General features: G+C 36.1%; 2 protein-coding genes and 2 pseudogenes across 2 annotated transcripts; 3 read left to right on the forward strand and 1 right to left on the reverse strand.

The window, feature by feature from the left end:
* Positions 1-295: 295 nt before the first annotated feature.
* Positions 296-6,181, reverse strand: LOC136419746 (uncharacterized). The gene is made up of 13 exons (XM_066406278.1): positions 6,022-6,181; positions 5,874-5,966; positions 5,672-5,810; positions 4,543-4,676; positions 4,333-4,485; positions 4,141-4,281; positions 2,924-3,132; positions 1,315-1,420; positions 1,155-1,247; positions 958-1,096; positions 770-903; positions 562-714; positions 296-469 (listed from the first exon to the last, which is right to left on the reverse strand). The coding sequence occupies exons 1-13, from the start codon at positions 6,104-6,106 to the stop codon at positions 318-320; spliced, it is 1,731 nt and encodes a 576-aa protein (XP_066262375.1). The 5' UTR covers positions 6,107-6,181; the 3' UTR covers positions 296-317.
* Positions 6,182-8,341: 2,160 nt separating this feature from the next.
* LOC136419747 (juvenile hormone esterase-like) lies at positions 8,342-11,102 on the forward strand (annotated as a pseudogene).
* A 7,502-nt stretch (positions 11,103-18,604) lies between these two features.
* Positions 18,605-20,853, forward strand: LOC136419749 (L-sorbose 1-dehydrogenase-like; annotated as a pseudogene).
* Positions 20,854-21,622: 769 nt separating this feature from the next.
* On the forward strand, positions 21,623-25,402 carry Dhx15 (DEAH-box helicase 15). Its single transcript, XM_066406819.1, has 9 exons — positions 21,623-21,837; positions 21,986-22,396; positions 22,732-23,078; positions 23,142-23,604; positions 23,658-23,932; positions 24,444-24,566; positions 24,620-24,810; positions 24,866-25,028; positions 25,084-25,402. Exons 1-9 carry the CDS (start codon positions 21,788-21,790, stop codon positions 25,209-25,211), a joined length of 2,151 nt encoding a protein of 716 aa, XP_066262916.1. The 5' UTR covers positions 21,623-21,787; the 3' UTR covers positions 25,212-25,402.
* Positions 25,403-25,423: the final 21 nt, after the last annotated feature.

The following is a 25,423-nucleotide window of genomic DNA, read 5'->3' on the forward strand; positions in this document are numbered from 1 at the left end:
TATTCTGGATCAAAATTCATCATCTATCACAGACAAACTGATATATTCCGTTCTCTGACAACTTCATATGTAAAACAAAAGCGGAAGAGGTAAAACAATTGCAGACTAAAACGTCTTTCTTTCCGCAAGTCACTGTTGTTTACAGCTGTCATGGCTGAAATACTTGAATTTTGATGGATAATATATTTTTGCTCTAAAGAGTTTTTGAAGAATATACACAAAAGGGATTTATGAGGGACCTGGAAGACAGAGAAGGAGAAGTATAATGGAGAAATTAGACCTTCAATTGAGGAATCTTTGAGCTTTTATTGAACTAATCAAGATAGGAACAAGTCATCGTATGGCACTGTGGTTATATAGGCTTTTACTATCTCTGAGCCTATTAAGGTAATAACTTCCTTGATTATGGGCTCGAAGTCATTCAGAACTTCCTTATAATTATCATTCAAAATCTTGTTGACATTGTCGGCTAAAAAAATGTAGCAGGTAGCATTGGATCGGCCCAGGCTAATGGGTCAACTAGACATCAACTTTCGCAAATGAACGTTAACCTTCACTTACCTAGTAACTTATTACCATTAAATAGATTATCAAATTGATAGTGAGCTTTGTTAATCTTGCAATTCACCTGTGGCTTTACATTTGCGACGTATCGTTTACCGTCACTTTTCGTCATCAAGTCGTAGTCGTAAGAGAAATTAAGGTCAGAATCACCTGACATTGTACATGAACTTTGATAATAAACTTGATGTTTTCTGAGGTCACTTACTGAACTCGATTTTGGAAAATCCGCTTCCACTTATAGGCACAACCAATATTTGGCCGGAAATTGTATATTTGGCTAGAAGAGTCAGCAGTTTAGAGTGTAGATCAAAGGAGACATGTCTGCGTTCCAAATCAACGCTGGAAATTTTAAGGTATGTTTAACGAAGGTTCTTACTCAACAAATATACTTACTCAACATTAATTAGGTCTATGGTGTCCAACCCATGCAAATCTGCGTCCTTCAAGATCAGGCGCAAGTTATCGTTGGGAGAAAAGTCGGCTTTTTCCAGGTGAAAGGGGAGAAAAGACCTGAGTTTGTAGGCAGGATCGCCTGTAGATGTCAAACGTACTAATATTAACTAAATTCTACACTTATTTCGCTATATTACCCTTCAGCACGGTCGAGATGGCTTTCCTCCCGTTGATCAAAAAGCACTTGGAAAGATTTGGGTCAGTACGGCTGCAGGGCAAAATATAACTTGCTAAAATAAAACTTAACATTAAAAGGGCTTAATGAATGAAATAAATTGATAGAAAGAGCAATCTTACGTAGACGCTTTGCTTTCAGCTCCCCGAGTACCAGCGCTGCATCAGTGACCAAGAGTAACGTTAACAGCCTCAACATCTTCACTTTTGCCATTGACATCACCCAAATCTTTGAGCGTTGTTATATAGCCCTCACGTGAAGATAACCTTGTCTTAGAAAGACCGAAACGTGAAGCATGCGGTCAAAGATCATAGCCGATAAATTAAACTGCTTTTTAAAATAAATTCTACTTTTTGTCAGTGTAGAATGTCTCTCAAGGCCTCTCTGTATAGCTACACTATTTATTATTTTTACAATATAGTGTAGTTAATAAATGAAGATTTGCAAATTGGATAAAATCTGAATATAATTTTAACCATTAAAAACCAGTTCTTGAACGTACTCATTATGTTACATTGTAACTTGTTTGGTCCCAATTTCGTAGAAATTAGTGAAAATTGCTTAAATAATTTATTAGCATTTTGTGGGTTGCTGTGATAAAAACTTTGAACTTTGGTTCATAGCAAGTAGCTTGAAAAGTCGAGTTTACGGCTAGGATCATAAAAAATCACTTTAAATTAAACCATTTGTGTCCCAAACAATTTTTTTAAGTAATTGTCATTCATTTGGTATTTATAGTGTAAAGTATGCGCAAAGGTTATAAATAAAAAATTGCTTTAATATTTTTTTTAAACTAAAGAAAATACGTAAATGTACTCGTATGGGTACAGTGGGCACTTAGCATCTACTTACTGGAAATGGGCATCGTAATAACGTTCTTTTGAAATAAAAATAACCATGTATTATCGTCCCCAGCTGGTGGATTTGGAATGTACTAGCTAATGGATAATGACTTAGTTACATTTTAGGTATTTTAAGAAACAAATCATGTATGTGAAAATACATACGCTACTGTGGAACAGGATAAAACATTTTTTTTTCAATACATAATGTTACATTTTATACATTTTCACCGAGTAAATTATTATAATGTTTCCAATTATAATAATTTCTTTCATGATATATATGACATTTCGCGTTCCTTCAACTTATTGAAACATTTATTTTGGGTTGACTAAGACAGAAAAGATTAATAAAACTTATAAAAAAATAATTTGTCATTTATTAATATTTTATATTAGTAAAGTATTAAAATCTAATAATTTTCTTTGTAACTTCCACCTCCCCTTTGCGGATATATAAACCGCACCGTTTCCGCATTGAAGCAACTGCGCGATGCACTTCTCCATCTTGGTATCGTAGCTGCTCCCAACAAGCAAACATCAGCTACTGGAGCTGTTCTCGAGTTTGAATTTTCACCTCATAGATTCTAATTTATCCCACCAAAAAAAGTCTAAAAGAGTGAGATCGGGGCTTCGAGGAGGCCATCTAACCGCGCTAACACGTCCTATCGATCTATCTTGATAATGTTTGTTTAACCGTGCCCGAGTCGCTCTACTGTTGTGTGCAAAGCAACATCCATTTGAAGCCAGGAATTAATTTTAATATTTAAAGATGCTTCTTCTAAAATATCGTGTCGTTCTGAAAAAGGTCAGGAAATCCCTCTGCGTTTAGCGTATTTTCCAATATTTTCCAATATAATTGATCGAAGTACGTTATTTTCAATTATACCCATCCATACGTTGACTTTGAGTCTGTATTGATTATTGGAGGGCCTAACAACATGGGGACTCTCAGGTGCCCACGTATGGCTATTGTGACAATTAAATATGCCATCTCTGATAAAAGTTGACTCATCAGTCCATTCTTGTAGAATTGCAGCTCTCTGTTGGTTTGTTGGACAAAACTGAACACGTTCTGCTCTGTCACGATCCAGTAAACTAAGGGGCAATGTAATGTAAAAAGAATGACACGATCGCGATGGAAATAAAAATGCATGGATAATAAATTTCCATGTATTATCTTTGAGTTAAAACAATATTAATGGAAAAATATGTTCGGAAAAATGATGAAAAACATGATTATATTTTTTTCATAAATTTCCTCCTCTTACCCCAGTACGAGGCAAGATGGCGTCCACATTGGGGTAAGATGACGAAATGTAGAAAAAATTAAATCAAATTTAACATTAAATACTTTAGTTTTGTTTGTTTTTATTTTTTGAAAGCGCACGTGGAATCTGGCAGCGCTGTGCAAGTGTCACGTTACCAGAATTAACAAATGAGAGGAACAAAAGCGAAGCGCCATATCGTCAAATTTACAGCAGTTTTCATTCATTGGTATTTTTTCGTTGAAACTTTGATGCTGAAAATCGAAGATTTCAGAGCTTGGTAAGTACAGAAATAAGGCAAACTAATTGAAATAGAAAAAAATCCATCAGTTTTGGCAGCTTTGCTTAATGACACATTTCCATAATAGTCAGAAAACCAAACAAACAAAAGCCAAACGCAGTGTTGCCAGATGGACGTCCATTCCAGCAAGGTCAATGCACATTTCAAATGTCTGCGCTATAAATAAAAATGACGCATGTTGAGGTATGGATTCGCGATTGCCGCACTGTTATTGGTCTGGCGGGGGGTTTGACGTAGTTGGTCACCTTGTCTACGTTTATGTCGTAGGCACCTTGAATCTGAGTTCGAGTTCAGGTTAGTGGCAAACAGATGAAGCTGGCATTCATTGATTTCAAGCGAAATCTGGCAACAATGGCAATTGATAACCTGAGCTGCCAAACCAAAGGGACCAAAGCGAAACCAGTGATTGCAAACTTGACATTTGCTAAGAAAGAAACGAAGTTTGAGGGAAGGAGTTATTAATTAAAGGGTTTTAAGTGGCATTTTTTTAATAATAGAAAGATCTACTAACAAAAAAATTAATTAATATCTATGAAAATAAAATATTGTACGGTATCGTTGTGAGGTAGGCTTCAACAGTGTGAAGGGCCACTAGGTTGATTACTTCTTTAACCACCAGTCCAAACTCGTTGAGAACCTCTTTGGAATTGTTGTTCAGAACTTTGTTTATGTTCTCGCCTGCAGAAAGTTGTTTTTAACAATTTCTCTGCAAATCCCACAAAGAATTACCAAGCTCCTTATTCCCATCGAATAAATTGTCAAGTCGATATCGGGCATTGGCAATGGTATACTGGATACTGGGTCTTATGTTCGATATGTATTGGTTCCCATCATCCTTCGTGACGACGTCATAGTCGAAGGAATAATCGAAGCTGCAGTCATCTATAAATGTAAAGCGAAGTCTCGTATTCCTTTTCAGGGTTTATAGATGAAATTTACCGAAGTCTATTCGAATAGGGCCAGTTCCTTTTATAGGGAGAACCAATATCTGCCCAGACACGTCGTACGTTCCAGTGATGGTCAACGCCTTTACGTGCAACTTGGCGGACACGTGCTTCTTTTTTAGGTCAATACTGGATTTTTTTTTAACGAATAAAAAAAATATAATGTACAAAGTGTTTCATAATAGTGCGTCAAAGATTCAGGGGGTGAATCTGTGGACGACTTTAACAAAAATAGTTCGTATGAACATCAGATTCCTTCAACATCGCTTCTTATATCAAATTCCGGATTTTCCTAACAAGTCCTTTCCGGCATTGAATGAAAATTGAGAGCAGAAAATAGGTGAAGGGAAAATAATATTTTTAATTTCACCAGTGGCGCCCCCATTGATATGACACTGAATATTTTAAACGAAAAACATGAAACGCCACTGGTTTTTTAAATAAAAAGGAAAAATAATTTTCTAAATGCTCCATATTTCTGTAAAAAAATATATATCTCTTGAATATTTTTCATAACGTTAACCGTTTACATGGAAAAAATGAAACGCCACTGAGGAATTGCATAATTCATTCGTTAACACAATCAAGTACACCAGGGATTTTTCAAAAAGTGCGCGATAATATGCGGAAAAGGACCGAAGCAGATTGCCTGCAGGTGGAGGGCATTTTTAATACCACAATTAATTATTCTTTTATAACTATCTTAATGTACCTAATTTAATCTCGTAGTTTTAATATCAGTTGGAAAATAATGGTTTTTTTTTCATAAAAACTGTTAACATTATGAAAAATTTTCAAGAGATGTGTTTTTTTTACCGAAATGTAGAACATTTAGAAAATTACTTTTACTTTTTAAAAAACCAGTGGCGTTTCATATTTTTTGTTTAAAATGTTCAGGGTCACATTAATGGGAAGGCCACTAGCAAAGAAACATTATTTTCTTCTTAAAAGATGCGTCTTTACAATTACTTTACGCTCCCAAATTTTCATAAAAATATTTAATGCCGAAACGGGCTTACTAAAAAACTTTTAAAAAATATTATCACCCTGTATTTCAGGCAGGAAGGGAATAACACTCATGTCCAACGATTAATTTCCGTAATGGCGAAAAATATAAAACTTACTTGATATCCACTATTTCGATAGAAGTCAATCCAGAAAAATCTACGTCCGTTAAGATTAAAGTTAAATCTTTATTTGGGCTTAAATCCGCTTTCTCCAAGTGAAATGGATCGAGATTTCTTACCTTATAAGCTGGATCGCCTGATTGGGAGACATGTTTAAAAGTGCGTTTCTCATTATAGTTTACTTATCACTATATTTTACCCTTCATAATTGTGGATATAGCTTGCTTGGCATGTGAAAGGGCACATTTCGAAAACTCCGGATCGCTGGCTTTGCAGGGGGTTATGTAATTTGCTGAAATATATGTTTTCTTCAATTAAATTTTGGATGATCTTCAACATTCCCTTACGCAACGACTTTCCCTTGGAATTAGGGGCGCCTAGCACCAAAACCGCACAACTAACGAAGATCACTAACTTGAATTCCATGAACATGGTAATTAAAACGTGTACAAATTCCACAACTTGAATTTGTTCCGAAATGAACTAGCTTTTTAAATGACTATACAATGACTTATATAGAAAGTTATGACCTTTTTTTAACCGAGAACGTTTTTTTATACCGGTTTAATTATCTTTAATTACTTCAAGCTCCAAATATATCTAGCAATGGAATCGAAGACAATAATAGATGTATCGATTAAATTTCAAATTATACATTAATAATTGTTCTTTTAAATTATCGTTAATCTGATGCTACTTCAGGGAATCCATTCACTAAGAAAATACTTAAATATCTTGCCCACTTTCCACGTTTGGCAACGTTTGAAATTAATTTTTATCTCTCGTCAGCTCACTTGAAATTGAACTCTTATACAGTGTGAAAGTTTTGGATGGAACAGTCCACATAACTAAGATGGCGAACAATGCGGCCAAAATTCTCGGGCACGTCGATTTTTATTTTTCCTTGCGGTTTTTTTGATGGTAAATTCAGGCATACAGGGTAGTCCAAAAATCAGGTACGACCACCAACTTTGTTTTTTCAAATGGACACAACTATTTTTTATTTCATGTTTGAATTCTGTGTAAAATTCCAAGTGTGTTTTATGTATCATGTCCTATACCTAAACGTAACAGGTCTCGAGAAATTCACGATTGAACATATCAAAAACTAAAACTTTTGAGTTAAAAAAAAAATTTCTTTGGTCCTGAAAAGGTCCGATTTAATACAAAATAGCACCCCCTCCTTACCACCTCATTGATGTTAGGGCTTATTTAAATAACGTTTTTCTTGAACGCTGTATTGCGAAACGAGGGGTAATTCAATGGTCGGCACGATCACCTGACCTCACGCCTTTAGATTACTTTCTTTGGGGTTACCTTAAGAATAAGGTATACTTGAACCAACCAGCGACTATCGAAGCCTTAAAAGAAAGAATCCGTAATGAAAAAAGAACAATTAGTCCAGCAATGCTTCATAATGTCAAACAGGAGTTAAATATAGTCAAAATATAGGCGACATACTTATGGTTAAACCAAAACAAATTGCTCCTTTCTGCAGTCCAACTCAATGGTCAAATGGAATTTTCTGATTCCTACCACTAAAAAGGACTTTTTGTGTACTCCGGCAACGTTGCTTGCCCAGAAGCCACTGAGCTTCTGCCATAATGTAGCATGCTTTTTTTAAGACAAATGCTAAGCGTGGCGTTGCCATTTAACTGTGATTGAAATCAAATCGCTCGATTTGCTCAAACTTAATCGAAATATTTGTCATTATATGAATTGATTTACTTCGATGAATGGAGATATTGTGGAGAAAAGTCTTTAAGCAGCAGGTATTGATAATCGAAAATAGTCGAAACGGCACATTTTCAGTTATCTTTAAGAGGTCGTATTTTGGAAACGCCCTGGCTCATTATCACGAACAAAAAAGATTCTAAAAGTCCGTTTCTTCTAGAATCATTGACGGTCACTCATCTTGAAAACAAATGTTCCGACCGATATACAGGGTAAAAAAATATATCATGCAAAATTGCTAATTTTTAACGCACTGCATTTAATAGCTGAGGTTATTTCCGAACGGCCGTTATAAGGTCATTTAGTAGTTTTGGTCGATATTTCGAACCACTGTATTCGAGATTATCATTTTTTCAACAATAAAAGAAATTACATGTTTTTTTAGAAAACTCGTCATTGATTGTAGGAGAAACGGACTTTCAGAATATTTTTTATCACGAAAATTAGCGAAAGCACTTCCGACATACGAGCTATCAAAAATAACTCTTTTTTTAACAGTTTTTTATTAAAGGTGCTGATAGAGTTGATCTTGCCGAAGACTCCAAATATCTCTTCATGAAAAATGATTAATCTTATTCAAACATTGATTTAAACAAACTCTCAGAAAACAACGTTATTACGCACTATCGTTTAATAGAGTTGTGTAGCAATTTTGTTAAATATTTGTAAGTATATGCAAATTAACACAAAGATTCAAAATTACGGATTCTTAATTATTATTATCAAGTGCGTTTATAATACAAACGTTTCGAATTATCAATAATGTCGTGCATTCAATTAGCTTTACCTTTAGAAACACCTCATTAATCAATTAAGTCATTAAGTGTACGCAAGAAGAAAAATTGTAAAGAAAATTGACCTGAAATTCAATTCATTAACTGTAATTCGACTTTTTTCGCACAAATTCAACCGTCAAAATTATTCCAAGGCACCATGAGACCAAAGTTCACGGTCGGCTACGACCGATATCTTAATATTGGAAAAAAATCTTCAAGTTCTGAGTAAGCCAAAGTGGCCCTCCTATGAGAAATGGGTGAAGCTTTATCAGGAATTTGCTCAGAAACCTTTTACTACCTTTTAACAATTGTTTGCAATGGAAAATCGATAACGACCTAATTTCCCCCTTTAATAGCCTTTTTAAGCTCACGTGATGTTTTAAAAACGGATTTATTTTTGTATTTATTTTTTTCTTTCTTATCAGCTCTATCCTGGCCTCATGTCTTGAACACCATCGCAAGAACTCGTGATTCTTTGTCTATAATATCTTATGTCGATGGTTTAAATGTAAACGTCCCCCCGTGTTATGCAACCCATTATACTTATTATTTTTAGTTGGAAATGGCGAAGCCGTCTGTCAAGAAAACATGAGTGATCACTGAAGGGCTCCCTTTTGTAGGATCGCGTCCCTTGTAGATAGGTGTTACTGTTAAGTTGGATACAAGTTAGATAGTAGGAATTAACTTTAAGATTGTCATACCCCTGGGGTACGATCCTGGTGGGCATTAGTTGGGGCATGGGAATTTCCCAAGCCATGCCTTGTCGGTGTTGGAAATCCCCGCAATAAACCGGGTCGGTATTGGAACTGCCTGTAATATACTTTGTCGGCATTTGAATTGCCCTTGATAGATTTCGTTGGCCCTATAGTGGCAGTTCCAATTCCCAGCCAAGACGTAACGGTTTGATGCGGCGGGTGGTGCAGATGGCACCCTAGCCAGGATACGCCCATGGTTTATCACCATGGGTTTTAGTATTTAAGATTTTGCAGGGCATGTACAAGTTCTCTTTTCTTCTGGGTTCGGTTGTCGTTGGTAACTCAGAAGTCGCGTCTGCGCTCGCTAAACTCACAAGTTACTTTATACTCTCTTTTGTTCACTTTACATTAATAAACGCATACTTATAGTCCTTTCCTATCTGTGATTTCATTATAAGATATAAACACCATCCTATATCTACAGTAGTATCAAAACCCGATATTACACTTCTGATAAGTATTATTAGAAATCTTGCCGTTACGTGAATTGTTGATTGATGAGATATCCCTGATGTCACTGCAAATGTTATTAATTAAGGTTTGAGTATGTTCCCATGTAATTTTCAATAAAATCTCAAGACATTAGATATCTAACGTTTTATCAGTAAATTCGTACATTTCAACAAGTCCTAATCGGCACTTTCAATGAACTCATTAATGCGCATCTAAAGTGCAATGTTGTCTCCACGAGAGCTTATTCTATTGTTCTCTATTAATTTAGCGATGAGTTTCTTTATTTATATTAACCCTCAACTCTCAAATTAACTCGAATTTAGCTCTCACCAGATCTTCTACTAGACCTCCCTTATGAAACCCTTAGAAGACGCAAACTCTCCACCCCTAACAACCGACCCTTTAAGGCGTCTCAGAGCACCCCCCACGCTGCAGCCCCAATGGGATCTCTATGATTTCAAGTTTTTACCACGATTTATATAGCAAGTTTAGTCTAGACCCCTTGGCTCTCAATAAATTGGACAGGGGTTAGAGACGCCACTCAAGATACCAATATTGATTTTTCTGTGAAAAACGATAGTGATGATGAGAATGAAGATTGTTTGTTGATTAATGTTTTTACTTCGAATTTGAATAATATGAGAAAATAGCTCTGACTGAATTAATAACTCGTTTAGAGTATTGAAAATCATAGTTTAATGATGAAGAAAAGCATCCGGCAATGCTGTGGGTTCGTAAGGGCGCTTTTAGGACTGGTTCTTCCAAATACGTGAACTTTGGTTCGGAATTCTTGATTGAGAAAGATATAGTGATGACTATTTTTAACTACAGACTTGGTGATAACATGATGAAGTTTCATTGAAATCATCATAAAAATCTCGCTTAGGCTCTTTTGGATTCCTAGCAACTGAAGATGGGGCCATACCAGGAAATACAGGACTGGAAGACTAAGTAGCAGCCATACATTAGGTGCAAGACTATATTTCCTTCTTTGAGGGAGATCTTGAAAAAGTGACGTTGTTTGGGCAGGGTGTTGGGGGCTTCAGTGAACTTCTTTATAAACAACATAAACATTGGAACTCTGAACTTTATTAAATTACTCCTTTAGAGTATTTTCATGGGGTGATTTTGAAAAGCGGCTGCACCTTTACTTCACTCAGCTTCATGGGGGACGTTAGTTCAAGAGCCTACACATTCGACCTAGCTTCGCAAATCAACAGCAGAGAAGACTTCAAAAACAATAAAAAACTTCTAGTCGATTCTTTAATAAGTGTATCTGCCAGAGATATTGATAAAGCATCCACAATAACTACAGTAACAGTAAGTTCTCAACACATCAACCTCCCTTCAAGGTTGGTAAATAATTGAGCAGCAAAAGCCCTTACTCATAAGCGAAAAGGATCCTATAGGTGCTTTCCTGACCAAAGAGTCCTATGAAGCCTTGCTAGCTGGGGATTTTATTAGAGTTCCAATTATGATAGGAACTACGTCTGAAGAGGATATTTATACAGTCATAGGTGGTCATCGCCAAGGTGCGAGACGTTGAAGCATATGAAGAGAAATCGTGAAAAGGACCACTCCTTGTTTGTCTCGGCAAATGGGTTCCATGTTAAAGAAGGTACAAGCATGGAAAGCGTTGGCGAGGATATTTATGAACTCTATTTCAGCAATGTGTCTTCCAACTACAGATTAGGGTATTCCGTAAAGTAACGTGTAAATTGCACGATTATATTGTCAGTGTTTTGTTAATGTTATAAAATTTTTATTTTAATATTAATAAATAAATATTAAAATGAATCCTGAAGAAAAATTAGAAATTTAAGAATTAGTCGAGTGCGAAAAGCGTTCTATAACAGAAACGGGACGTAAGTATAACACTTCTAGAGCGAATGTGTTACGAATTTATAATCAAATTAAACCGCTATGAATATATGATGAATAAACATGGACTAAAAGATCCTGTAGCTGAGTTGAAAGAGGAACTTGAAAACGAAACTACTCAAATGCAACAAATGCGTACTAGTACTAGTATTAGTAGTGAAGCGCAAACACAGTATGATTATAATGATACTGTAGTTAACAGTAACAGAGAGATAACGAAAAGTGAACAAAGTGAGCAATTGAAGCAATTAAAACAGTCAGATAATAAGGTTACAAGCGCGAATAACCATCAATCAGAAAATGAACACGCACCTGACAAATTTATATACAATTTAAATGATAAATATAAAAATGGTAATTTAACCAAAAAACGGGTTGAGGAAATAATTAAAAATTTAAAAACCAAACCACAAATGTGTTTTGCATGTAACTAAACATCAAATATGCACAATAAAAGAATGAACTAAGAATTTTAAACGTTGTATTCATAGTTAATTTGACAACAAAGGAGTTTTATTTTTAAGAGATAATTTTTTTTTCTTTTAAAAATATTCAATCTAAACAAACAAGAAGCAAAGTCCAAATACGAACTTTATTATAAACTCTTGCTGCACTCTAACGGTAATAATATGTATCATACATTGGATCACAAAGCAGCGATCGCACTGTAAGATTTCTGTTTTCTATTATGTGAGGTTATGTGTGTTTCTTTGACTCCTTTTGTGCAGTGTCGTCTAATAATATTGTTCATCCAACGTTTCACAGAGAATATTTCACTGAAAAGTAAAATTTGGTCAGTTGTTGCCTGTTGGTATTTATGTGTTCAAAAAGTACATTTGCTTTTTTATGGTCTGTTTTGCAAGAAACTAAATGTCAAAGATGAGTAGCGATGGTGATAAACGTGTAGATGCAGAGGTATCTAAATGTACCGATCGTTATTAATTATTACGTTTCCTTTTTAGAAATTAACCAGGTTGTCGTTTCATTTTGGTACATCTGATTTTGATCAAGTCGTAACATCCTCAGCGTTTGTTGACAAAACATTGTTAGTAGAGGAAATTATAAACAATGACGAAATGATATTAATTACTGCACCTCGTCGCTTTGGGAAGAGCACCAATATGCACATGCTGAAGACGTTCCTCAAGATACAGGTGGATGAAAATGGACAGGCCATTGATCCTAAGGCTTCAACTAATTACAACATCTTCAAAGACAACAATTTATTATATAACAAATAATAACAAGTTGACTTTTTCGAAAAAACATTTTGGCAAATATCCGGTAATACATACTAGTTTTAAATGTGTAGATGGCAGTAGCTATAAAGCTATTCTGGATGATTTCAAAGAAGCGTTGCGCGACACTTTTATAAAACACAAGTATTTGTTGAAATCAAGTAAGTTAGATAAGAGCCAAAAGGAAATATTTGATCTCTATTGTGATGCTGTAAAGTGTGAAAATTTAACTGAAAAACAAATTAAGCATGGTTTAAAGTTATTATCAGAATGTCTTTATGAACATTTTAATAAACAAGTATTTGTTTTGATTAACGAATATGATGCACCAATAAATAATGCATTGTTTAAAAAAAGAGTTGACATAAAATAACTTAATGATTTACTTTGCTCGATATTCTCTAATACACTAAAAGGTAATAATTATGTCTGTCAAGCCTTGCTTACTGGAATATCTTATTTTGCTACTGTCGGTTTATCTGGAGCCAATAACATTGGAAAGTTTATGTTTTTAAATGATCATCCGTTTGTTAAATTTTATGGTTTAACTGAGACAGAAGTAAATGATCTGTTAAACAAATTTTCTATAAATGAACAAGAAAGTAAGCAGGTTAAATTAAAATATAACGGTTATTCTAGCTTGAGCCAAATAAAATTATATTCTTTATGGTCAATTCTACATTATTTAAAGTACAAAAGGCTAGATAATCATTGGCAAAAATCTGGTATAATAACAGAACTTGGTGAAATTTTAAAGATTCCAATAATAAGATATTCAATTGAAATAATGTCTGATACAAAACGATCTTATAAGTGTATAATTCTAAACACGATAGAATTGGAACATGTACAAAAATTAAAAAGAGTTATTTTAAAACCTACTGACTCACAACAACTAAGTCTTACTAATCCTTCTATATACAGTATTGGCCATAATTACTGCAACTTTTAAAATTGTTTTATAGTTTTGTTTAAATTGAAAAGACAAATGCGCCATCTCGTACATACATTCTTTATTGAACTACCTTTACTTAGAGAAATGGAATATATTATCTCTTCGCATATTCACTGGTATAAACAAATTGTGTTTCTACGCTGGCCAAAATTATTGCAACTAAATTATTTTGCTTAAATAATTAACTATAACAACGAAAAATAAAGCAAATTTTTAATATTTGGTGTAATATCCTTTAGCCCTCACTACATCTGCCATTCTATTTGACATAGAATTAATTAATTTCTCAATTATAGCTGGATCCATTTCTGACCAAGCTTTTGATAGTAATTCGAATAGTTGCATTTTTAACTTTTCAGTCCGGAATTTTCTGGTCCAAGATTTCCCATAAGTTTTCAATTGGATTGAGGTCAGGACTTTGGGATGGCCACTTCATAACAGGTATTTTTTGCTGTTCTAACCACTCTTTGACTAATTTGGAAGCATGCTTTGGATCGTTATCGGGTTGAAAGGTGAATTTAAGCGGCATGATCTCATCTGTATAGAGTTCCAAAACGTTCCTTAAAATGTCTCTGTACATAAACCTGTCCATCCTTCCCTCAATTTTGTGTAGAAGGCCCATACCAAATGACGAAAAGCACCCCCACACCATTACAGATCCTCCGCCATGTTTCAAAGTGGGACAGGTGTATTTTGGATCCAATCTCTGGCCTTTAGGTCGCCTTACGTGAATCACACCATCACTTCTAAATAAATTGAACTTAGATTCGTCATTAAATACGACGCTTTTCCAATCATTTGGTGTCCAGTGAATGTGATTTTGAGCGAACTCGAGCCTGGCTTTAATGTTCTGCTTCGAGAGCAAAGGCTTTTTGGCAGGTCTATAACTATTTAAGCCATTTTCACAAAGTCTTCGCCTTATTGTTCGACTTGAAAGGCCCGATGATCCTGCTTGGTCGATTTCACTCAGGATTTTCGTTGAAGATAGGAAAGGACTTTTTTTCGCAATATTTAAAATTTTTCGGACCAATTGCTTGAAGGACTTTCCTGGTCTACCAGTGTTTTTTAATGATATTATACCACCAGTGCGAACAAATTGTTTGATGATTCTCGACACTGTTGATTTATGGAGTTGTAAATTTCGGGCTATTTCGACTTGCCTTAGACCACTCTTATAAAAATTAATCACTCTGTTTCTAATGTCACCACTATATGTTTTACTTCGAGCCATGATGGAAAATTCACTAACTAATAGTCGAATTGAATACAGGAACTAAAAAGCAAAGTCTTCTCAGAAAAACACGAAAAAATAAATAGTTGCAATAATTTTGACCAGCGTAGAAACACAATTTGTTTATACCAGTGAATATGCGAAGAGATAATATTAGGTCGTGTAGTATGAAATGAGTAGATTCTCGAAATGCCACATTCAACTGCGAATAACTTCACTCTAAATCTACATTTGGACTTGACTTTTTTATGTGGAAAAGGCACATTCTTCCTCTTTCGATCAGAGTTTAAAGTGTTAAAAATTATTGAAAACTTTTATTTTTATAAAAATTTTTGTGCAGCCATGCAAAATAGCGAAATTCGTGTGTTAATGAAATATGAGTTCCACCGTGGAACCACAACAGCTCAGACGGCTCGCAATATTAATGATGTGTTTGGTACTGAAGTCACTTCACAGCAAACAGTATCTCGTTGGTTCATGAAATTTCGTTCTGGCAATTTTGACCTGAACTAACCTGAACAAATGAACCACGTGGACGACCTGAAACTCAAGTGGATAACGATTATCTGGAAGCCGTGGTGGAAGCGAATCCACGTCAAAGTGCAAGCGAATTATCGTTAATATTCAGTGTAACCAAAAAAACAATACTGACTCATTTGGCTGAAATTGGTAAGGTGAAAAAGCTGGACAAGTGGGTACCGCATGAGTTGAGCGACATACAGAAAGAACGACGTCTCGAAGCTTGTGTTTCTTTGTTGTGCCGGTATAATAACGATCCATTTTTGAATCGGATTGTTACTTGTGATGAGAAATGGATCCTATATGACAATACCAGACGTTCATCGCAGTGGTTGGATCAAGATGAACCACCAAAACATTGTGTGAAAAAAAATCTTCATCAAAAGAAGCTTATGGTGTCCGTTTGGTGGTCCAACGCAAGTGTCATCCATCACAGCTTCATGAAACCTGGTGAATCGATTACGGCTGATGTCTACTGCCGACAACTGACCGAAATGATGAGGCAACTGACGGTTAAGCAGCCAAGATTAGTCAATCGAAGCGCACCGCTATTGTTGCACGACAACGCTCGGCCACACACCGCACAAGTCACCTTGGCCAAGCTACAGGAGTTGGAATTGGAAACTCTTCGCCATCCACCGTACTCACCCGACTTAGCACCCACTGATTACCACTTCTTTCAAAATTTGGATAACTTCTTGGTAGGGAAAACATTCAACTCCGACGAGGCTGTCAAAGCTGCCTTCCAAGAGTTTATCGACTCCCGGCCTGCAGGCTTTTACAGCAGGGGAATCAATGAACTTCCCGTTAAATGGCAGAAGTGGATTGATAATGGTGGTGCACATTTCGATTGACAATAAAAACATTTCATATGAAAAAAGAATGACTAAAGTTTCAATTCAATTCTACTCATTTCATACTACACGACCTAATATATTCCATTTCTCTGATAAGTAAAGGTAGTTCAATAAAGAATGTATGTACGAGGTGGCGCATTTGTTCTTTCGATTTAAACAAAACTATAAAACAATTTTAAAAGTTGCAGTAATTATGGCCAGTACTGTATCTTACGTTTCTTTTACAACAGGGGTATTTCACGTATGTGAGAGAAGTGAGTAAATGCGAATATGAAATAAAGATTCCGAATTTAGAAATTGCAGGGGAATTTCAAAACCACTTAATGACTTTTTACGATGAGTCACTGAATCAAAGTATAGATAGTTGCGCAAGTGCAATTAACGTATTATCTCCAAATGCCGAAAAACCAAAATTTGAACAATTCGTAAAGTCATTTCAAAAGGTGATCGCTGCATCAAACCATAAACATGAAAAAAACAATGAGAATACTTTTCAATGTTTTGCATGAAACCCACTTTAGATTTGTAGGATTTAGTGGTGACTATCCTCATATCATCTCGTAATGCTCAGTGGTAAATAGGGGTTCGTGAATGACGCACGCGTGAGGAATTAACTGCTCAGTCGTGATGGATTTTTAACGTATTTATTTTAACAAGTAACGAAGATAACAACTAAGACAGTGACAACAAAAATTCCCGAAGGATATCAAGTGCGCCCGTTTCGATCACTTGCCAAGGGTGTTCTGCCCTCTTGTTGTATATCACCATTGCCTGTCTCCCTGATCCTTGGTCATCTGCACTCCATGTGCAGCACACATGTTTCCTAGCCGTTGTCCACTTGTAAACGGTACAAGTGGACCCATGTGTCTCCTTTCCAACAAAGGGTATTCTTTCCCTTGGCCGTGATTTACAAGGGGAGATGGGCAATGATTTACAACATGCAAGAAGTCCGAACAAGATTTGATACAGAATATACTTTTGCTAATGGGAGGCCCGATTTAATTTTGTATTGTGGTAATTTAGGTGTCATCTTTGAGTTGAAATTTAAGAAAACTTCTAAAGAAGCGCTAAAACAAATTATTGATAAAGAGTATTTTAATGTATATAAAACGAAACCATGTTTTGGTAAGGTTGAAGACCATATTTATGTAGGATTAAATGTAGAAACGACTTTAGATGTTAAGATAAGTTACCTTTGTAACAGCACTATCTTAGATCAGGCTGAACATATTTAATTTCTAAGAATTTGTAAAATTATGTATTTAAATAATGTACTATGTATTTCTTTTTTCTTTTTTTTTAATTACTTGTTTATTTTTTATCGAAAATTGCTGAAACTTTGCATGTATTATGCGTCGAGTGTTTCCTACAACTTTGATTTCATGTACGGGGTGGTGTCGATTGATGGGCTTTGAGCTCTCGTTTATCACATTTTGTGTTATTATGCCAAAGTGTTTTTGTAATGTTTTTCTTTACGTTTATGTTTAAATTTAAGTATGAGAGCAGACATCCTTTGTTAAGGCGTTTAGCTGGCACCATTCTTCTCGAAAATTTGTTTTGCCCACTTTGTCTCCTCATTTACGTAAATTTCCCATTTTTTTTCATATAATATATTATTATTCGATACCAATAAACCTTGGCTGGATTAGTTAGAAAGGTCGTTTCTGTTGACAACAGTGTCCTTGAGATTGCGAATTCAAAGTGGTCTGAAGTAGCCCATAGTTACACACATATGGTAATTTAGCGGTATATTTTATAAATCTCAGAATGTCGGTAAAATCTTCGAAATATCATACATCACTTGGAGCCGGGAATGCCAGTGATGCACACCTCATTAAAAATTAATATTTAAATTTTGGGCAACGGCACCGCTGGTTATACGAGGGCTATCTGATAAATTTTTCATATAAGAAGCTACATAGTATAAATTTAAAGGTTATAATCTGAATACAACTACCTTTAAAATGAGATACACCCTTTCGTATTAAAAATTTTGGGGGTAACTGTTACCCCTCGGGTATTGAAATGAGAAGGTTGAAATTACAATTAGAAATCCCCCACCCCTGAATCAAAAATTGACGTTATAGATAGAATACTCAAAATCGAGGTGCAAATTTTTGGTTGGGCCACCCTGTATGCATCAATTAATTACAGATAATCGCAGCGTTTGGAGGTGAGCGTAGGGCGTTGATTGTGCCATTTGCCATTTACTATCACACAACTAACATCAAATGAATTTATCTAAGACATGCCTCTGATCTTTCAATGCCCCCTTAGGCCTCCCTTCTGATCGCTGCTTATCATTCCAGGCTAAAAGGATGTTTTTGCCGCAAGTACCTTGTTGTCTAATGTTGAATTTTACGGCAACAGGCAGTCCGCATGTGAGCATATGAATTATTGTCAATAGTTGTATAATTATCAGCAAAAAAGTGCAAACAACTGATAAATGCACCTTAGAGACTAAAACTTTATTTAAATAAGCACACAAATTACATCAATACCATTCAATCTTCAATACTCACAGCTGTGAAATGAGATTCTTGAGAGTACAACTTCTCATCCTCCTTGGGCCAGTTTTGGGGGTTTGGGCTGACCTAACTAACCTGGACACCCTATACCAAGAGGTGGAAGATTTGATATCCCTTTCCAGCACTTACTCTAACCATGTAAACAACGGTGCCTTTTTCGTAAACGAAAGCTCTTCAGTGTTACATAAGTCATGTCGATAGCAGCAAACTTAGGCTTAATCACTGAACTCGCAATTTCCAGAGTTTGGAACGCATGATTTTATCATAGTCGGAGGCGGTACCGCGGGAGGTGTTTTAGCCAATAGACTCATAGAAGAGCATTTCACAGTTTTGGTACTGGAAGCCGGTACTCCGGCCCCCGACACTACTGCCATAGTGAGGCTTACCCTCTATTTCTTTCATAGCGAATGGAATTGGGGTTACAATACCACAAAACAAACCACCGGGTGTTTGGGTATTACCAATATTTGAGTTTCTTAAGTATGCAAATGGCGATTTAAGGTCCATTCTAGTTGCCAACAACCAGCAATGCCCCTGTCCAAGAGGGAAGGTTTTGGGAGGCAACAGCGACATCAACGTGGCATTGTACGTAAGGTGCAACGCGAAAGATTACGATTATTGGGCGGAATCGGGCAACCCCAGTTGGTCCTATGCCGTTGTTTTGCCTTATTTCAAGAAAGCAGAGAAGGTCAACTTAACGAGTTACAATGCGGAGTATCACGGCACCGATGGACCGCAAACGATTGGATTAATCAAAGATAGTCCCATCTTGGTAACCTGCCGACTAAAGCTAAAGTATCACAACTAACAAACACCTCCTTCAGATCAAAGCCATTTTGGACGGATTTGCAGACTTAGGTTTGCCAGAAGTGGACTACAACGGTGAAAACCAATTGGGATAAGATCGATTCCAGAATTACTTGACCAGCAACATTCGCTCAAGCACCAATTATTCGTACATCAGCCCTGCAGCATCCAGACCCAACCTGAAAATTTCCACTGGATCTTTAGTTACTAAAATAATAATAGAAGACAATACTGCTGTGGGGGTTGAGTTCGTCAAGAATGGACAGTATTATGCAGCAAGTGCCTGCAAAGAAGTTCTGGTATCCGCTGGAAGCATTAACTCTCCTCAAGTGTTGATGTTGTCGGAAATTGGTCCGGCAGCCCAGTTGGAAGCTTTAAACATTCCTGTGGTGGCGGATCTGCCTGTTGGTCAAAACCTGCAGGATCATTTGGCGTTTAATGCATTCCTCTACAGGTGAATCTAATATAAATCTGAATTAAACAGCCATAGAATTATAATCATTATAGGACCAACATCTCGCTCTATAACGACTCGCTGAAGGATATGGTTGAGCTTTGGATTGAGGACCACAGACCGTTGACTACAGAATGTGGGGCCCAAGTAATCTCGTTCCATGATTTTGATAATGACACAGTGCCGGATCTCGAGATCTTCATTTTAGGATCTAGGGGTGCGGATCCTAACTTAGGAGCAATTAACAGGTACTAATAAGAAGAAAAACCAAACATTAATTAAAATAACAAATTTTAATTAATAATTTTAATTTATTAATTTTAGTTAATTTGTTTTGTTGTAGTTTCACGGAGGAATACAGTCAGAGCTTCTATGAAGTAAACCCTGTTACTGACATAGTCATGGCCATAGTTCCATTACATCTGGTCTCAGTAGATGAAATCACATTGGCCTCAAATGATCTTCGCGATTGTCCCCTAATCAATCCTAATTATTTATCCGATGAAGCTGATCTTGAGGTGATGTACCAAGGAGTACAAACGGCCTTGAAACTGACTGATACAGACGGTTATAAAGCAATTAATGGTACTCCGTATGTGGTAGCGGTGCCCTACTGCGACTAAGTACTACAGATTGGTCTCTAAAGATTGGTGGTATTGTGCCTTCAAATATCTGGCCACAACTGTGAATACATGATCTAATTTCGATGCGTTTTTATTAATTGTTCTTATTAAAGATTTACCATCCCATTGGAACCACGAGAATGGGGGTTATGGGAAATAACTCGGTGGTGGATTACAACTTGAAGGTGCATGGGATTAATCAACTTAGAGTGGTCGATGCTGGAGTTTTGCCATCTACCATTTCAGGGCATACCAACGCGGCTACTGTGATGATTGCCGAGAAAATTTCTGATGTTATTAAGGCCGAACACAGGCACAAGCAACACACACATAGAAAGCCTACGACTTCAAAATTAAAAAAGAATTGACTTAAAAGAGACTTAATCCGTCTTTGAGATCGGATATGCTTATGTTGGACTTTTCTTTATAATATATATAATAAAAACAAAACAAACACATTTGTTGCTTTTTCATATTTTATTACATAATTATTTTCAACCAGTAATTATGGCACCATTTTCTAAAGGAAAACTTAAATTTTGTTTAGCTTCCCGAGAAACTCCTAGGGCGAACTGACGGACGGAGGATTACTTACTATTAACTCGTCAGAGGCTAATAATTCACTGAGTTAGTACAAAAACTATGAGTAAATGGTTGAAGCGATATTGTATGTATTGTAACGCGAAATGGAATAAATATGTAATTTATTATTTAGTACACTCAATACTACATAGATCTACTATAGTATCAAAAGAAAGGGGTGTTAAGTTAAAAAAAAGTAAGCTGGTTTGTCAGGCCAAATGCATCAACACCAACAAATGTATATTGGGTTAATTAAACTAATTTCTCTCTGTTACGTTTAATAGTGGGTTAACAATTTTCATTTTCGCTTTTTTAATAATTCCTTAGATTTGCTATCACGTCCTTTTTTTTAGTGTAGATTAAAATAACATATTTATCTGTTAGGTCTTTTTTCTTAGTGTAGATTTCATATACAACCTTAAAATAGATAAATTGAGTTTCTATCTTTTTTTTACCACGTTTAAAGTGAGATAGATAGATGATCTACTTAGTCCAAACCTAAATCCAATAAGAGCACTGTCATTACTGTCACTGTCATTGTAGTCACCAGTTCGCGTTTCTCAAAAGATTATTGTTGTTTGCCGATTACTGTAAATTTCAATCAAAAACGTGATAATTTCAATTTATTTTTTCGTATTTATCAAAAACAATTCACATAAAACAAGCTAACACCTTATTTCATACATACAATTAAAGCAAGTCTTTAAGACCTAGTGCATTATGTCCAAACGTAGGATAGAAGTTGGGGACTCCGGTTCCAAGAAAAGAAGGTGAGATCTGCTCTTTTGTGTACTATTTTACTCAAATTTAAAGCAATTTCAATGTTTTATTAATAATTTAACCCTTATTGCCACACTCAAAGTCAAACAATGTGTTAACCAACTTTTGCATCTCTCAGCATAATAAACAAAATTTCAGGGATGAAAAACCCATGGTAGCTCTCCCAGGTGTCAACCAAGTCTCTCTAGCCCCTGGAGTTAACCCTTACACTGGTCTACAGTACACCCCTCGTTATCATGAATTATTCAGAAAGAGGATTGGACTCCCAGTATTTGAATACCGAGCTGATTTCATGCGACTGTTAGCAGAACACCAGTGCATAGTTTTGGTAGGTGAGACTGGTTCTGGCAAAACAACCCAGATTCCACAGTGGTGTGTGGAGTTTGCCAGATCCATGGGCAAAAAGGGGGTGTGTTGCACCCAACCCAGGAGGGTAGCTGCTATGTCAGTTGCACAGAGAGTCTCTGAGGAAATGGATGTGGGGTTGGGACAGGAAGTCGGATATAGTATTCGTTTTGAGGATTGTTCATCTGCAAAAACAATTTTAAAGTAAGTTTTAGGATACATTTTTGATAACTAGTGCTGACATGCTGAGAATCTTTTAATGTATGTTTTTGTAAATTATTCACTTAATCTTAACTTAAACTGAATGGTCCGCTCCAATAAGAAAAAAATTAATCGATTTTTCTTTATTTCCTGAGAAGTTAAAATCAATAAAAACTGATTGGATTAAGCGGATTTACTGAGTGTAATTCACATATTTTGAAAACTCACATATCTCAGGTTTAAAGCACGTTTGGCAGCAAAACTACAGCTGCATCATTATTATAAATCAAATTTGTAACTTTTTTGGACCTTCCCCAAGTGTTAACCAATTATTTTAGATATATGACTGATGGTATGTTGCTCCGTGAAGGAATGAGCGACCCTATGTTAGAAGCCTATCAATGTATCTTGCTAGATGAAGCTCATGAAAGAACTTTAGCTACAGACATCCTTATGGGTGTTTTAAAAGAAGTCATTAAGCAGCGTAAAGATTTAAAGTTGGTCATTATGTCCGCCACTCTAGACGCCGGCAAATTTCAACAATATTTCGATAACGCGCCTTTAATGAACGTCCCAGGACGTACTCATCCTGTAGAAATTTTCTACACACCAGAGCCTGAAAGAGACTATCTAGAGGCGGCAATTCGTACTGTAATTCAAATTCATATGTGCGAGGAAATTGCAGGTTAGTGTAAAGTTATGAAAAATGTTTGTATTGAACTATATTTATTTTTTGTGCTGTATATAGGAGATGTTTTGTTGTTCTTGACGGGGCAAGAGGAGATTGAAGTTGCGTGTAAGAGAATTAAGCGAGAAATTGATAATTTGGGTCCTGAAGTTGGGGAACTTAAATGCATCCCTCTTTATTCAACTTTACCTCCAAATCTCCAGCAAAGGATTTTTGAAGATCCACCTCCAAATAAGGCAAATGGGGCTATTGGTCGGAAAGTTGTAGTTTCTACCAATATTGCAGAAACTTCCCTCACAATAGATGGGGTTGTCTTTGTGATAGATCCAGGCTTTGCCAAACAGAAAGTTTATAATCCGCGAATTCGAGTAGAGTCCTTGCTGGTGTCTCCAATAAGCAAAGCTTCAGCCCAACAAAGAGCTGGACGTGCCGGCAGAACGAAACCTGGAAAATGTTTTAGATTATACACCGAAAAAGCATATAAGAATGAGATGCAAGCAAATACTTACCCTGAGATCTTAAGGTAGGTTGCCATTCATTAATTAAAGATGATTTCTAAAATATCTTCAATTTAAGGTCGAATTTGGGTTCAGTCGTTTTGCAATTGAAGAAACTTGGCATAGATGATTTGGTGCATTTTGACTTCATGGATCCCCCAGCTCCAGAAACCCTGATGAGGGCCTTGGAGCTGCTGAATTACTTGGCCGCTTTAGACGACGACGGAAATCTCACGGATTTGGGGGCAGTCATGGCCGAATTCCCTCTGGATCCGCAGCTAGCCAAAATGTTAATAGCCAGTTGCAACCACAATTGCTCCAATGAAATTCTGTCTGTAACTGCTATGTTATCAGGTTAGTTATATATTTACCAGTTTCATTTTTTATGCGTTTTTTGGGTGTAATTTGGTTAAATTTAAAGTTAATAATTTTAAATTTTAAATAAGGTATGTTTTGAGTAGCACATTTGTTGCAATTACAAGTAAACTATACTATGGTTAACGTGTGAGCGTAAAGAAGTTGTTAAGCACACAAAGCGAAACAGTCTTGATTATTAATCGCCGTCATTAATAGACTCGTTCATTAAAATACTATTTATGAGCTGTCATTATGACTATGGATACTATTGAAGTCTATTTTGTTATATCATACTTGAGGTCCTATTAATATAGTTAAAATCGACTTTTTCGGCATCCGCATTTGCGCACACCTCGAACCTTTTTAGCATGTGTATCTTGTTAGAGTCGCGCGTAGTCTAACACGATACAGGGCTCAAAAAGGTTCTGATTAAGGATAGCTCTGTAGGATTGATTTGAGTTCAACTATATCTGTTGAATACGGGCACGCGCCCCGCTCCAATATTTAGTCCCGCAGTGTTTCGTCAGACCGAATGAGGCCAAGAAGGCGGCCGACGATGCCAAGATGAGGTTCGCCCACATCGACGGAGACCATCTCACTTTACTCAACGTTTATCATGCTTTCAAGCAGAGTGAGTAAAGTTTATATGCTGTCAAACTTGATATGTAACTCGATGCACTGTAGGTGTGGAGGATCCTCAATGGTGTTACGACAATTTCGTGAACTACCGTTCGCTTAAGTCCGCAGATAACGTCAGACAGCAATTGTCCAGGATCATGGACCGGTTTAACCTAAAACGTACCTCCACCGACTTCACCAGCAAAGATTACTACATAAACATTCGAAAAGCCCTTGTTAATGGGTTTTTCATGCAAGTAAATACTTGTGAATGGTTTTATAACATCTCTCCCATACAAAGTTTGACTTTAGGTGGCTCATCTAGAGAGAACTGGTCATTATTTAACAATCAAAGACAACCAGGTTGTCCAACTTCATCCCTCTACTTGCCTGGACCATAAACCCGAATGGGTTATTTATAACGAGTTCGTTTTGACCACCAAAAATTATATCAGAACTGTTACGGATATTAAACGTAAGAAACAAGGAAATTAAGTTTTGATTGTTACGTTTCGATTATTGTGTTTCAGCCGACTGGTTGATTAAAATAGCCCCTCAATACTATGACCTGAACAATTTCCCCCAATGCGAAGCCAAGCGACAATTGGAAGTTCTGCAAAGTAGATTGGAAACCAGGCGATATCAGCAAGGGTTTTAATTATTGTATCTTCATTTCCAAGTTATGTTTTTGTACTTTTTAATGGAATTTATTAGCACACACGCATTAGTGTATATCTGTTCAGTTTATAGCAATTTATGAACAATGTGTTAAACTGTGTTAATGGAAACAGCAAATTTCAACTTTGCACTGTTGGAAATTGATATGGTGTCTCATAAACGATTAATATGATTTGTGTTGTTATTTATTTG

The sequence above is a fragment of the Euwallacea similis genome, chromosome 3 (genome assembly GCF_039881205.1).
Source record: "Euwallacea similis isolate ESF13 chromosome 3, ESF131.1, whole genome shotgun sequence".
NCBI classification, from domain to species: Eukaryota; Metazoa; Arthropoda; class Insecta; order Coleoptera; family Curculionidae; genus Euwallacea; species Euwallacea similis.